The sequence below is a fragment of the Thamnophis elegans genome, chromosome 2 (assembly GCF_009769535.1).
Source record: "Thamnophis elegans isolate rThaEle1 chromosome 2, rThaEle1.pri, whole genome shotgun sequence".
In the NCBI taxonomy this organism is placed as follows: Eukaryota; Metazoa; Chordata; class Lepidosauria; order Squamata; family Colubridae; genus Thamnophis; species Thamnophis elegans.
This window is the reverse complement of record NC_045542.1, coordinates 106,586,400-106,600,886: the sequence shown is the minus strand read 5'-3', so window position 1 is coordinate 106,600,886 and position 14,487 is coordinate 106,586,400. Positions and strand designations below refer to the sequence as shown.

At 36.9% G+C, this 14,487-nt stretch overlaps 1 protein-coding gene across 10 annotated transcripts in view; it reads left to right on the top strand.

Annotated features, from left to right (window-relative positions):
* The window catches only part of LOC116503993 (inter-alpha-trypsin inhibitor heavy chain H4-like), a 40,124-nt gene that overhangs the window by 2,101 nt on the left and 23,536 nt on the right, over positions 1 to 14,487 (top strand). For all 10 annotated transcript variants that reach the window (XM_032210801.1, XM_032210795.1, XM_032210803.1 and 7 more), the window contains exons 2-13: positions 1,763 to 1,923; positions 2,743 to 2,847; positions 3,492 to 3,654; positions 3,746 to 3,856; positions 3,974 to 4,102; positions 7,370 to 7,486; positions 8,183 to 8,351; positions 11,336 to 11,461; positions 12,524 to 12,705; positions 12,833 to 13,015; positions 13,505 to 13,644; positions 14,288 to 14,433. In XM_032210801.1, the coding sequence (XP_032066692.1) occupies positions 1,763 to 1,923; positions 2,743 to 2,847; positions 3,492 to 3,654; positions 3,746 to 3,856; positions 3,974 to 4,102; positions 7,370 to 7,486; positions 8,183 to 8,351; positions 11,336 to 11,461; positions 12,524 to 12,705; positions 12,833 to 13,015; positions 13,505 to 13,644; positions 14,288 to 14,433 (1,732 nt within the window). The remainder of the gene's footprint in view (positions 1 to 1,762; positions 1,924 to 2,742; positions 2,848 to 3,491; positions 3,655 to 3,745; positions 3,857 to 3,973; positions 4,103 to 7,369; positions 7,487 to 8,182; positions 8,352 to 11,335; positions 11,462 to 12,523; positions 12,706 to 12,832; positions 13,016 to 13,504; positions 13,645 to 14,287; positions 14,434 to 14,487) is intronic.

Here is a 14,487-nt window from a genome sequence, read left to right as displayed (position 1 = left end):
AGCAACTGAAATTCCAGTCCCAGCTGAATAAGATAAAGATGTCTCTTATGGCTGATTTAGGATATCCTGACACAGCAACCCATTTTGCAGGGTGGGTGGGTGGGTGGGTGGGTGGGTGGGTGGGTAGATGCAGATATTTATGGAATTTTTTTCCATGTGTGCCAGAAAAAAAAAAATCTGTACTTCTGAACATGTCAAAATTGGGAAGTTGGTAAGTTGCACACAGCAAACCAAATCAAAGTCTTAGAATAGCATTTTTTCAGCAAAGTGTCATTAAAAAAAAATATTTTAAACACATCAACACAATAACAAAGATATGAACTAAATTTATACAACACACCGGAACTTCATGCTCCTTCTTATAGCAGTTTTGAATCTGTGCATTTTTATATACACTATTTTCTCTCCTAATACACTTCCATTGAATTTCACCATTTTTAACCCTTTTATTTCATTATCTTTTACTTTCTACCTATATTTTGGCTATCTACATCAGACAAACTTTGTCCTTCTACTTGTGTAGCATTTTTCCTTGGTGTGTAACTTTTATCTTTCTTACGTTATTATCGTTACTCTTTGTTTCTTTCCTCCAACCATCTGTACCATTTTTCCCATACTAAATAATAGTCTGTCTCTTCCTTTTCTTGGATTTCTTTAGTTAACTTGTCCATCTCAGCACAGTCTAGAATCTTTCTTATTATTTCATTTTCATTTGGTGTTGTCTTATTCTTCCATCTCTGCACGAATGCAATCCTAACTGCCGTAATAATATGCAAGATTAAATATAAGGTCTCTTTTTTATATTTAGTCATCATTATACCTAATAGGAATGTCTCTGGTTTCCAATCAATTTGTTTTCATGTGATAGTTTCCAGTACTCCATAACAGTTTTAAACTTTTTTAAATATTTTTTTGCCACCTCCCATGTCCATCATGTGTGATAATATGTTCCATGTGCTTTTTCACACTTCCAACACTTTGGGGATTCCATTGGTGATATTTTGCTAGTCTTGCGGGTGGTAAGTGCCATCTGTAAAACATTTTATATTAGTTCTCCTTGTATGCCACAGACATAGTCATTTTTAAATGTTTGCCCACTTTTCTAATTTAATATTATAGCCAAAGTTCTATATTAAGTTATATATTTTATATAACACTAGACACCCATGCCTGATTGGGATATTTTTCCTTCTTTCCTTCGTTTGTTCGTTCCTTCCTTCCTTCCTACCTCCCTCCCTCCCTCCTTCCCTCCCTTCCTCCCTCCCTCCCTCCCTCCCTCCCTCCCTTCCTCTCTTCCTTCCTTCTTTCCTCCCTCTCCTCTCCCTCCTCTTTCTTTCTTTCTTTCTTTCTTTCCTTGCTTCCTTCCTTATTTCCTTCCCTCGCAGCATTGAAGCAGCGATAACTTCCTCAAATTTCATTCCATTAGACGCATTCTGTCAGTTAGCCAATTTGAGGAAGCTTGATTCAAAAACTGTTGTCCTATAATTCACCTTCACTCAGGCAAAGGTCATAACAAGAGTTTTTGTAGCATATAGGTGTTTTATATAATTTATTCAAACAATATAAAATAGTCCAATAATTGAAAAGAATGATCTTGCATTTTTATTACAGCAAATTATCATATCAAAAATTGATTTATCTTTGCTTATTATAAAAGTAACTCTGTGTGGTGTTTGCTGCTAATACTTTTAGTCTTTGTTCAATTGTTAGTAACAATTTCCAGCAAAGAAACTGATAGAGGTTTTCTCTCTTCTTCCCCTAGAATGCCATTGAAATCTACAGCTTGCACATTGACTGCAAAGTTATGTCACGATATGCCCACACAGTCATCACCAGCAGAATTGTCAACAGGGCAAATGAATCCAAGGAGGCTCTTTTTGATGTGGAGCTACCCAAGAAAGCCTTCATCACAAACTTCAGCATGTAAGTACTATTTAGGCATTTTAAATGATGGAGCATTTCAGAATTTGAGTAAGAGTTGGCAGTCAATCTCCCACTGAGGACCATAGAAAGAAAGGAGTAAATATATACAACAATCTTATTCAACCTTGCAACTTTAATATGTGTGGACGTCCACTCCCAGAATTCCCCAGCCAGCTTCCTTCTGAGAGTTGAAGTCCACACATGTTAAAGTTTCCAAAGTTAAGAAAAACAATGGTTCACAGGATGTCTCCTTATTTCTTGTTTACATGTTTGTAAGATTAGAAAAATTCTACTACATAATAAATCTCCTGGTAGATATACTGAGACCCATAAATCTTTTAAACAAACCTTTTTACTAAGTGCGTCTATGGGAGCAATTTAGGTGGGAAATCCACTAAAGTATGGCTCAATATCTGGAATGATAAGACAGATTTGAACTGGGAAATATTTTCAGAACATTGAATACAGACCTCATCTGGAAGAAACTTTTCATTCAAAGCAAAATAACATTGATTGATTGAAATGTATTCAGCATTGAAATTTGTACAATCCTACTTCCACAATTGATTGAATTGGATAAGAAACTATATTGGGAGAAATTACATTGATAAAGGAAGACAATGCAAGCCCCCATCCCAGATGAATATTTCCTAACAACACTTCAAAGGTTCCTGTTTCTAAATTATGATTACAATGAAATTGAAAGTATATTCAATCCAATAATGTATTTCTTTCACTTCATAAAATACCTTACTATCCGTGCGTTTGCATTTTCTTTTTCTGGACATTTATGAATTCTTTGAAACATCTATTTTGAAGGACCATAGATGGAGAAACATATCCTGGAATAATCAGGGAGAAAAAGGCCGCTCAAGCTCAGTATGATTCCGCCATTTCACGAGGTCAAAGTGCTGGGTTGGTCAAGTAAGTACAAGATGTTTTCCCAAGTTTTGATTTTTAAGCGGATGTCTTTTCTTAACCAGACCCACTCAGTGCATATGATCCACTGTTTCTTGGCACATGCAGATAATTAGATTCCACTGTCATTCCTCAGAAGGTTTAAGCATTAAAGCGTTATATAAGAAAATCCACGTAATAATGTAATAAACCATGAATTTTTAAAGATGGCTCAGGAACCCTATTGATAATCTGAAGCTTAGATGAATGCCAAAAATAGCAAAAAAAAAAAAAAAAAAAAAAAAGGTTCTGTCACAAGCTTTAAGGGGAGAAAGACCAGAGAGGGAGGGTAGAAGATAAATAGTGATTAAAATTGGTAAGAAAATGGTGACAGAACATTTAGCTGCTGTGAGTGAATTTAGTCTCTGGATGTTAAAGAAATTGACAGATATGATCTCAGAACTATGGACTGTAATCTTTGAGAATTGCTGGAATACAGGGAAAGTGCCATAAGATTGAAGAAGAGACCATGTTTTTTGATCTTTTAAAGAGGGGGACCTAGGAACCTACAGACCACCTGCAGAAATCGTAGCAAAAATGATCAAGCAGCAGGTTCGCAAGCATTTAGAAGAAACAAAATACCTAAATTATACTTTTTTTTCCATTTATAGATCAACTGGAAGAAAATTAGAAAAGTTTAGTGTTTCAGTTAATGTTGCAGCAGCAGGTAAAGTTAACTTTGAATTGAATTATGAGCAATTACTTGATCGAAAGCTAGGGAATTATGAACTGATCATCAAAGTCAAGCCCAAACAACTGGTGAAAGACTTTCAGGTAAAATCTCCATCAATAGTTTTGTCCATCTGTCATGACCAGGTCATCTTTAGAAGGTAGAATCACATCTTTTGCTTTTGCTTATGCTTAGATTGATACTCACATCTTTGAGCCACAAGGCATATCCTTCTTGGCAATAGAAGGCAGCTTCTTGAACAATGAAATAAGTGATGCTCTTGTAAAGACACAGGAGGAAACCAAGGTATGTGGCTGGATTTGACCCAAAATTCGCAAAGCTCCTTAGAAAACTCTTAACAAGAAATCACTGTTGTATTGTTAGTTTGACTGATTTATTATTTTATTTGTCTTTAATATTCAGGCTCATATTTTATTTAAACCAACCTTAAGTCAACAAAGGAAAAACCCTGAATCTGAACAGACTCTTCTAGATGGAGATTTCATCATACGTTATGATGTTAAAAGGAATGTTGACGTAGGTGACATACAGGTAATGCGACTTTTAAAAAATCACCTGTGATTCCAACAATAGCCATTATTTAGGGTCTATTCTGAAATCTTGCAGTATCATAAACGTTTGACAGTAATGGATAGGGTGGGAGGAGAAGAGTCATGCCATGCCCTCAAGGTATTGCCGTCATCTTATTCCCAGCTCTGAACAAGGGCAGCCAAGTCATTTTCAGCTTTTCATGTTTTAAAGTAATGTTTTCCCTCTTCTGCTGACAGAACCTTTGCATAGATAAGATCTAGCTTACTACATGTACTTGCTGATGAGATTGAGGATTGAGATCTATCCCACTTCTGTTATTTTAGGTTATTGCAGGCCTGTTTAACCTCTGTGGCCATTTTGACCTGGGCTGCAGGAGACCCTGGAAAAGGGACCTATGCAATGCTCTTCTGAAACAGTGTTAGATACACATTAAAAAAAAGTACTAGCATTCTTTGGAGCTAATATTACTCCGAAGCTTGATTTCAACTGTGAAAGAGAGCCACAATCTTCCAGTTGTGTGTTGCTGCTTTCATCACAAACACAAGTTTTCAATTGCTTCTGCCAATAAAGGACAGAGAAGCTTTTATTACTTTGGTGGGTCTGTGCCAAAGTTCTGGTGCCACTTTGCTTATTCCACAGCCATTTGCCAACACCCTTGTGATGCTATTTGAGGGTGGAACTCTCTTGTTTTTGACTACTCCACCCATTTCCGACCTTTCCCTCATCATCCGTTAGCTGACAAGTTTGCTTTTGAGAAGGATCTAATGTTCTTTCATGACTGTGCTAAACTCTTATCCAGAAATCACCCAAATGACAGGTCACAGTTACATACTACCTTCATATCTTCATAATGACCATAAGTTGGCTTGACTACCTGTTCTATGTCCTTTACTACACATACCATCTCTGTCCCACCACTTCGTCTGAAGTAGCACTCATGGGAAAGAAAGGGAAACCCAGGGGAATCCACCAATCCCTTTTCTTATTAAATGATTAGGACAGTTGCACTCACTATCCCCCTGAAATATGTCGCATGTTTTTTCTGTCTGCTTCTGGACTGGAAGATGGTACTTTATGTGGCTGCCTGACTGTGTTTTTTGGTACACATAACTGAACCCTTAGCTTTGAGAAAGGGTCATTTAGAAAGGCCTCCCCTCGGTTCGGTCAATGATTCCAATTCAATGATTCAGAGTACGGAAATGTGAACCCAAGGGATATAAACAAAAACTAATCTTGTTTGTTCAAAACTTACTGGAAATGTAATAAAAGCCTTCAGACCCTTGGGAATATCAATTTATTCCCCAGATCTCTCAAATCCTATCATAAATTCAGAGTACAGTATAAGATGCATTGGAGTATAAGACACCAAGATTTTGAAGAGACAAATTTTTTAAAAAAGTTTTTGCACGCTGCAGATCTCCCAAAAATGGCGCATATTTTGCACTTTTCAAAAAAGGGCTTGTATAGCCTTTAAGTGGCTTATAGAGTGCTCCTAGGGTCTGCTTCCCCCCAAAAAATGAGCAAAAACCGGCACATTTTTCGTGAAAATAGGCCTGTTTTTTGTCAAGAAAAGAGGCATACATAGCCTTTAGGAAGCTTATAGGGTGCTCAAGGGGCCTGGGGGGGGGGAATGAGCAAAAAATGGGCTGTTTTTCGCTCAGTTTTGCCCTCCCCAGCTCCCAGGAGCATTCTGGAAGTCTCCTAAAGGCTATCCATGGCCATTTTGGTGAAGGGGATGAGGTTTCGGGAGGCCAAAAATGCTGTATTCAGTATATAAGATGCACCCAGATTTTCGCCCTCTTTTTTGAAGGAAAAAAGGTGCATCTTATACTCTGAAAAATACGGTAATTTTCTTAGGCTATTTTGCCATCTGTACCTATTCCACAAACTGGTCCCAAAAATATTTTTCCAGTATCTATGAGGTACTTCATCTCATCCTTAGACACTCAACTGGGGCTGGCTGAAGTTGTACTGGAGTTAGATTTAGTTTTCCGTTTTCTTACTCCACACTGCCAGGAGAAAGCTTCAGACAGAAAATCAGTATTTTTCTTCCCCCAATGACAGGAGCTCTCCTTTCTCCTCCTTATAGCATATAATCACTATGTCTTAAATCAGAAGCTGAAAAGGAAAACATTTTTGGATAGATTGAGGAATGGAAAAGATGGAGGTTTAAAAGTGCTCCAAACTGAGTGGTCTTTGAAAAATATTAACATGAGATAGATTGAAACATGACAGAAACTTTGATAATTTCCAAAGTTCTACAGAAGACTTTTCAGTCAGGATATTGCCCCCAACAATCTTGGTTTTCATTTTACTGACCTGGAAGGATGGAAGGCTGAGTCAGCCTTGAGCAGTGAGTTCGCCTTCAGTACTGCATTCTAACCACTGCACCACCATGGCTCTGTACAATCAGGGTGTATGAAAATACAGTGTTACTGACAATTTCAAAATACAGTGTTATCGACAATTTCATTTTTACTGTGCTATTACATACCAAAACAAATTTCTGAATAGAACCCTTCCCAACCTCTACTTATATCTAAAGGTATATATTTCAGATGATGGGGAAATGTCTGAAAGCAGGTCAACTACTAGGTATTCACAGGGGAAGGCTCAAAAAAGTCAAATCTGTTAAGCTTTGCCACCCGATAGCTTGGAGGAAAAACTCGTGATTGGCAAGAAGGTGGCACAAAAGCAGTCATGGTAGGACAGGGATCAGGGATCAGATCAGCAAATTTCAGGCCAGAGGACTGCCAGTGGACAGCAGTGTAATTCCACAGCAGGGAACATATCCTATGAGAAATAGCAGACACTGTGTTGGTCTGCTCTCTGGGGGGGAAATGTGGGGACCAAACCACAGTTGGAACACATATTATCAAAATATTTTTACTGCCTATCAATAAATGTACAGAAGGTCATTTCCATATATATAATTGAACTGAATTTATGTATCTATTGTTAGGAATACATTTTCATTTTGTTAAAGCAGAAGTCCTTGGCTAAAAGTTTGGTTTCAGACTTCAGTACTTTTCATACAGTAAACTAATGCATGCTTCGGAGAGTTAAGCAACATAGAAATGTATTTCTTCAACCAAATTTTCAGACTCACCCAAGTGATGAGATGGGCAGCATATAAATTAAATAATTAAATACATAAAAGTATTTTTGACCCAGTATCCTATTTAGCCAATTTTAGTTTCTTTATCTTCCAGTATATCAAAATACGTATCTGTAACATGTTAAAATAACATATTTTGTTCATTTCAGATCGTGAATGGTTATTTTGTCCATTATTTTGCACCCAGTGATATGCCAGTATTTCCCAAAAATATCATCTTTGTTATAGATAAAAGTGGATCTATGAGTGGCAATAAAATTCGCCAGGTAAACAGAGCCTTTTCTTGAGTCTACTGATAGTTTTTGTTGCATGCCAAGTTTAGTTGCCATGAAAATTATTTTGTTTCAGCAAGCAGCCGCAGAAATTTTCAGTCTCCTCTCTCTTTTATAGCCGCGAATCAAGAAAGAACAATGATGTGCTACAGTCAGAATAAACAGGACTTCTTTCCATCCCTCTATTGTTTACATTTATTTCCTTGTTGGCTTTGTATATATTATTACTTTTAAGTGAATTATTATTACCAAGGTAGACACGTTAGGTTGTTCTTTCTATGTACTAGTCATTTTGGGTCAGTCATTTTCTCTTAACTAACCTGCCTCACAGTGCAGTTCTCATAAAATGACTTGAGATTGAGGAGGAAAAGTATAATATAGATCTAGGAAACAAATAAATGAGCAACTGGCTAATGCTTAAAAATGAGCAGTGGAATAATTACCATTTAAAGTTGGTTAAATATTCCATCTTATTTGGAAACCATTAACAACTGCTTTATTTTATCAAAGGCAAGCATTGTAATTATGAAATATATCCTCCTGTGTTTTCTAATTTATATTAAAGGGAAAATGAAGGTTCTGTGTACACAGGTTAAATGTTATATATATTTTCACTCCTTCTAATAGCTATCAAAATGAGAACTTTAGGTTACAGAATTTAACCATGTTTTATTTTAATCTTTGTTATAGACTAAAGAAGCCTTGGAAAAGATTTTGGAAGATCTTAATCCCAAAGACCATTTTAATTTAATTGTCTTCAGTAGAGGAACTTCAAAGTGGAAGCCCACTTTGGTGCAAGCCAGCAAGGAGAATGTGGAATCAGCTAAACAGTATGTTAAAACCATTGATGCGCAAGGAGGTCAGTATGAGGACTAAAAGTCATCTTTGTCCATCTTTGTTTATCTTTGCAATAGTGGTTTAATCAGGAATTCCCTGGAACTGATATGATAAATTCCTTGTATGTCCAATCACACTTGGCTAATAAGGAATTCTATTCTATTCTATTCTATTCTATTCTATGCTATGCTATGCTATGCTATATCCAAACCTTATTGATTCTAGATCATAATGAATAATAATTATTCATTAAATAATTATTTCTTTCTTCTTATATTCAATATAGTTCAAGTTATGTTAGATTACATTTATAACAATGAGGGCTGTTGTTTTGGGAAAAACTGGAGACAGGAGTATTAAGTATATTAGGAACCCGGATAGCACAGTGGTTAGAATGTACTATTACAGGCTAACTCTGCCCACAGTCTGGAGTTCGATATTTCCAAGGTTGATAAAATGAGGAGTCAGATTGTTGGGACCAATATATGCTGGCCTTGTAAACTACCCAGAGAATGCTGTAAAGCACTATGGGATGGGATATTGGTCTAAGTGCTATTACTATTCTTATATTTCCTCCCTTGAGTTGACATTTATGTGTCTATCTGTCTGTTATCTATCTATTCCTGAATAAAAATCTCAGCTCAGAGATTTTTTTTAAAAAGCTCAAAAAATTCATTTCCCCCAAAAGCTCAGAGAGCACCATGGTCTCCACATAAAGATCTCATTTCATTTCATTTATTGAATTTATAGGCCGCCCAATCCCGGAGGACTCCCGGCGGCTTACAGAAATGAAAAATATTAAAAAGGATTAAAACAATAAGATACATAGATCTATAATCCTACTATTAACAATAATATTCCTCCATGAATTTTATTTCTTATTTATTTTTCTTTGATGTTATCTTTTTTTCAGAGATCGAGGTCAACAAAGTTAGTTCTTTGCTGCTGAAGTTATTATTATGAACCTATTATTATGAAAATGAATAGTATTATTATTATTATTGCCTTAGCAATTCTCCTGATTTGAAACCAGAGATTTCTATTTGTATAAGTTATGACAATCCCATATAAGGACTTAGTGCTCCTTTCAGATCAGACCATAGCAATGGAATCCCACATTGACATCTCTGTTCATCAGCTGTTTATTGTTCTTAGCTGGTGTACTTTCAATTTTAGTTAAACAAGTTTCTCTTTGGAATTTGGAGCTCCAGAAAGTTGGCAGGCTGGTATTTTCCATTTCCCAGGACTCTTAATCTAATTTTTTATTCTTCCTAGAACAGGCCCAGTTGCTGTATTGTAATACAATACTGTATATTGTAATATGCTACTATTTTGAAGATATTTTCGGTGGGGGGAACCCACCAGAAGTGATTATGATTTTGAACTTTTGCAGCTCTTTCTCTAGCAGGTGTTCATAGCTGGGGCGTGGGGGGAGAACGAACACAACTTGACATAAAAATATGGATATTGAGCCAGGCACTGACTTAATACTGATTTTGCATTGACTGTAATTGTAATCAATTGTAATCATCTGATGCAGCCTGAAGGCATTCATAATATTTTGGGACCAATTGCAATTGAGAAACATTAGCTGGCTTTAAATCACATATGTTTGTTTGTGACATGTGTAAATGCCATTTATAATTGAATAAATAATCTAAGACTTTTACCAGTTAAAGCAATTAAAGGCAAACAAAACAAAGCATAAAATTAAAAAATCTACAATAAATTTAGATGTTAAATAACAGCCTGAAACCAAAATAAATAACACCACTGGCATTCTAACATTTACAACAAACCCTCTGGAATACCACAATTGTTTAAAATTTCCAGAAGGCTAAAAATAACAGTCAATTTGATTTCTGCTAGGAAGCAATGCTGCAGTGTAGGTGTTGCCATTGAAAAGTTATAGTTTAGTTATAGTTTATTAAACTTGTATGCCGCCCCATTCCCAGGGGGACTCAGGGCAGCTAACAAACTAATAGGGAAGGGGGGCAATACAAAGAAAACAAACAAGACAAAACAAATACAAAAAACAGATTAAAAAAATTCCTCAACAGTCGCAACAATCCGAGTGGGGCTAGGAGCATTTATGAAGCATCAACTTCACAAAATTAAGAGATCATCAATCTTTTCTCTGGAATGCACAGATTGGGTGTTTCAATTGTATGATTGAAGGTGGTAGTCCAGAAATTTTGCTTTTGAATGACTGGATAGTAATGTAATGTTGTTTTGTAATGTTTATTGCATTTGTATGCCGCCCTATCCCGAGAGACTCAGGGCGGCTAACAAGCAAGGGGGAAGGGAAATACAAACAAAAGACAAAACAGACAAGTTAAAAACAGAGCAACAGTCACAACAGTTTAAATGGAGCCAGGAACTCATCAGCCCCAGGCCTGCCAGAACAGCCAGGTCTTAGTGGCTTTGCGGAAAGCCGGAAGGATGGTGAGGGTCCAGATCTCCACAGGGAGATCATTCCAGAGGGCCGGAGCAGCCACAGAGAAGGCCCTCCTCCGAGGGGTCGACAGTCGACATTGGCTAGCTGATGGTATTCGGAGGAGGCCTAATCTGTGGGATCTAATTGGTCGTAGGGAGGTGATTGGCAGGAGGCGGTCTCTCAAGTACCCAGTCCAATACCATGTAGGGCTTTAAAAGTAACGACTAGCACCTTGAAGTGTATCCGGAGACCAACAGGCAGCCAGTGCAGCTCGCAGAGTATAGGTGTGACATGGGTGTACCGGGGTGCACCCACAATCGTTCGCACGGCTGCATTCTAGACAAGCTGAAGTCTCCGAATGCTCTTCAAGGGCAGCCCCATGTAGAGCCATGTAGTAGAAATGGTGTCAATGTGCCTGTATTTACTTGTATTTATTTAATCAGCAAGGAGACTTAAAAATGCATCTGATTAAATAGATTTATTCAAATGCCTTGAAATGTACTCTCCATGCTTTGAGAACAATCCCAACACTACTAGCATATTCATTGTTACAATTCTTCATATTGCAGGAACAAATATTAATGAGGCTCTTTTGACAGCCATTGATTCTCTGGATAAAGCCACCTATGGGGAGTTATTGCCAGAAAGAAGCATTTCAACGATCATTTTGCTGACTGATGGTCAACCCACTTCTGGTAAGTTAGGAACAGAAACAGCTACCCAGTTCTTATTGCCGTTCATTGCATTTTATTTATTTCAGTATATACTTTTGAATGACATCATTTTTTTAAAAAAAATATCTTATTTAAAATAGCATTATTTTCTTCCTTAGCTTTTCCTCACTTCTTGAACTTTACAATTCAAATATCCTCAAATGTTTCTTCTGACTTCTTTCCAGTGGTTTTATTCATTCATGTACAATATGTTTATGTGTGGATAGGTGACTGAGTATGTTGTTAATATGAAGACCAAAGGATTGAGAATGGTGAAAAGAGAGAGAAGAAAATTGCTATTGATAATTCATATAAATCTTTTCAAGTATATTGAAAAACAAACTCTACTATCATTCTTACAATGAGGATCAGCCTAAGAAAAGCATACTGTATCTCTCGTCTCTGTTGATCATTTAATCTGTTGATCATTTAAATAATTGTGGATTGTTGCATTTGGTTTATGTGATAATAATACTTTAGAATTTTGTAGCAGTCATATTCTATTGCTTATGCTATCATTCTCACACACCCTTTATTCTCTCTTAATCCTTTATCTTGGTTCAGTGCAGTGGTGGGGTTCAAAATTTTCTACTACTGGTTCTGTGGGCGTGGCTTGGTGTGCGTGTTATGGCTTGGTGGGTGAGCAGGGGAAGAATACTATAAAATTTTCATTCCCACCCCACTCCAGGCGAAGGTTACTGCAAAATCCCCATTTCTTCCAAATCAGCTGGGACTCAGGAAGCATAGAATAGATGGGGGTGGGGCCGGTCAGAGATGGTATTTACCAGTTCTCCAAACTACTCAAAATTTCCACTCCCGGTTCTCCAGAACTGCTCAGAACCTGCTAATACCACCTCTAGTTCAGTGACACATCTGAGCAAGCTACTCTGCCATGTACACACATACCATGTTCATATCCTGTCTTTTCACTAGAAAATGGCACTCAAGACAGCTAATGTTTATAAAGCAGAAAAGTCAGAAAATACAATAAATAATCTAAAACAAAGTAATCCATATATTTGTGCATGTTCATCCATATAACAGGTGAAACAAACCCTAAGAAAATACAGAAAAACATAAATAACGCCAATGAAGAGAAGTATTTCCTCTACTGCCTTGGCTTTGGATTTGATGTAAGCTATAGTTTTCTGGAAAAGTTGGCCTTAGATAATTCGGGAGTTGCTCGACGTATATATGAGGACTCAGATGCAGCCCTTCAGCTCCAGGTAAGGACTGATGTTCAAAGTTTATCGGTATCTTTTGACATACTTCAGTAGCATGCTAAAAATAATCTTAATTTCCCTGACTGAAATATGCAATGATTTCCCCTGGTTCTATCTTTCTTCATTTAAGGACTTTTATAGTGAAGTGGCTATTCCCATCCTGAAGGAGATTAATATAAATTATCTTGGCAATGCTGTAGAGGACGTCACTGAAAATAACTTTAAGTTGCTCTATGAGGGTTCTGAAATTGTAGTGGCTGGAAAACTTGACAATGAAATTGATATATTTTCCTTGGAAATAAAAGCTCAGGGGGTAAGTATTGTGTAACTACTATTGAAAAGGTACAAGTGTTTTGTTTCAGATGAAATTCTGAGCTATGTTTCCAAACTAAGTTCTGAAAACTAGTAACAGTGTGTTACCTTCAAAGTGTTTTAAAAATACAAAATGGAGTATATGTGCGTGTATAGAAGACACAGGTGAAGCTGCTGTACTACATATTGGATGATAAGGAAATCTTAAACCATGAATGAAAGAATTGTAGCTCAACAAGTGTAACAGCTGTTAGAATCATTTGCAGGTTAAACCAGATTTTGCCTTCATTGTGTTGTGCAAATGTGTCCAATGAATTCAATATTTTGACCATCCAATTCACTATTTCGAGTGTTTTAATTTTAATGTTTATAATCTTTGCTTCCTTGAAGGTAGCAAACTGAAAGGACCTCTCGTTTCAAATATGTCCTGCAGAATAGAATTTGATTATTATATCAAAACCTCACCCTGATCCCTTGCCCTATTTTTCAGCATGGAAGCAATTTGACCCTGAAAGAAGATGCTAATGTCACAGAGAAAGCACAAGTTTTTGAACACCAGGAATACATATTTGGAAATTTCATTGAAAAATTATGGGCTTATTTAACCATTCAACAGCTATTAGAAAAGTCGTAAGTGACTATCTTTGCATATTTTGGGGGGGACAGTAACTTAAAGAAAATACTTTCTTCTAAATATTACAGGTAGTTAGTGCTTGAGTTCACAAAGGCACAGTGTTTTTCTTCTTTTAGTTGCAGGTCATGCTGTCAGGTTTCCTAAAAATGCCCTAATCGATTCATGAGTATCAAGCCAAGTTTCAACACAAAACTAGTCATTTATTAGGAGCACCATAGGCAAGACCTTTTCACAGTCAGATCTAAGCTTTGTTTGAGTTATAGCTGAACTTTACCCCTGTTCCTTCTCTCCCCTCAGTCTGTGTCATAAATCACATTCCCTAATGAGGTGCACCCCTCCCAAACCTGCTGCTGTAATCTGAGATCTAACTTTAGCCGCAAGTTGTGTGGAATGTGCTCCCCCTTTTCTCTCACTATGGCAACGTTAGGAGTTGACACATGAACTATCTTCAGTTCTGTTGTTCATTCTTGGTTCATTCCTAGTCTATTCTGTCCTTCAGTTGGTTTCACTTTGTGTCTCAGTGAAAGAATATGAATGTTCCAAACCACATTTTAAAACTTCTGATGTATGCTAATTTTATATTTTAAAAAAATCCTGAATCACATATAGAATCAGTGGAAATTATGCTCTGTGTTTTAGCATTTTGGCAGAAAAAGCAGAGCAAAAAACCCTGGAAAACCAAGCATTAAACCTCTCCCTGAAGTACAGCTTTGTAACACCCATGACTTCCATGGTGGTCACTAAGCCAGAAGCTGAAGAGGTGGCTAACAAGCCAACAGAAGAAGGTAAAAACCCACATATTTCTTTCTATGCACAATATAAGCATTCTAACAGGTTTC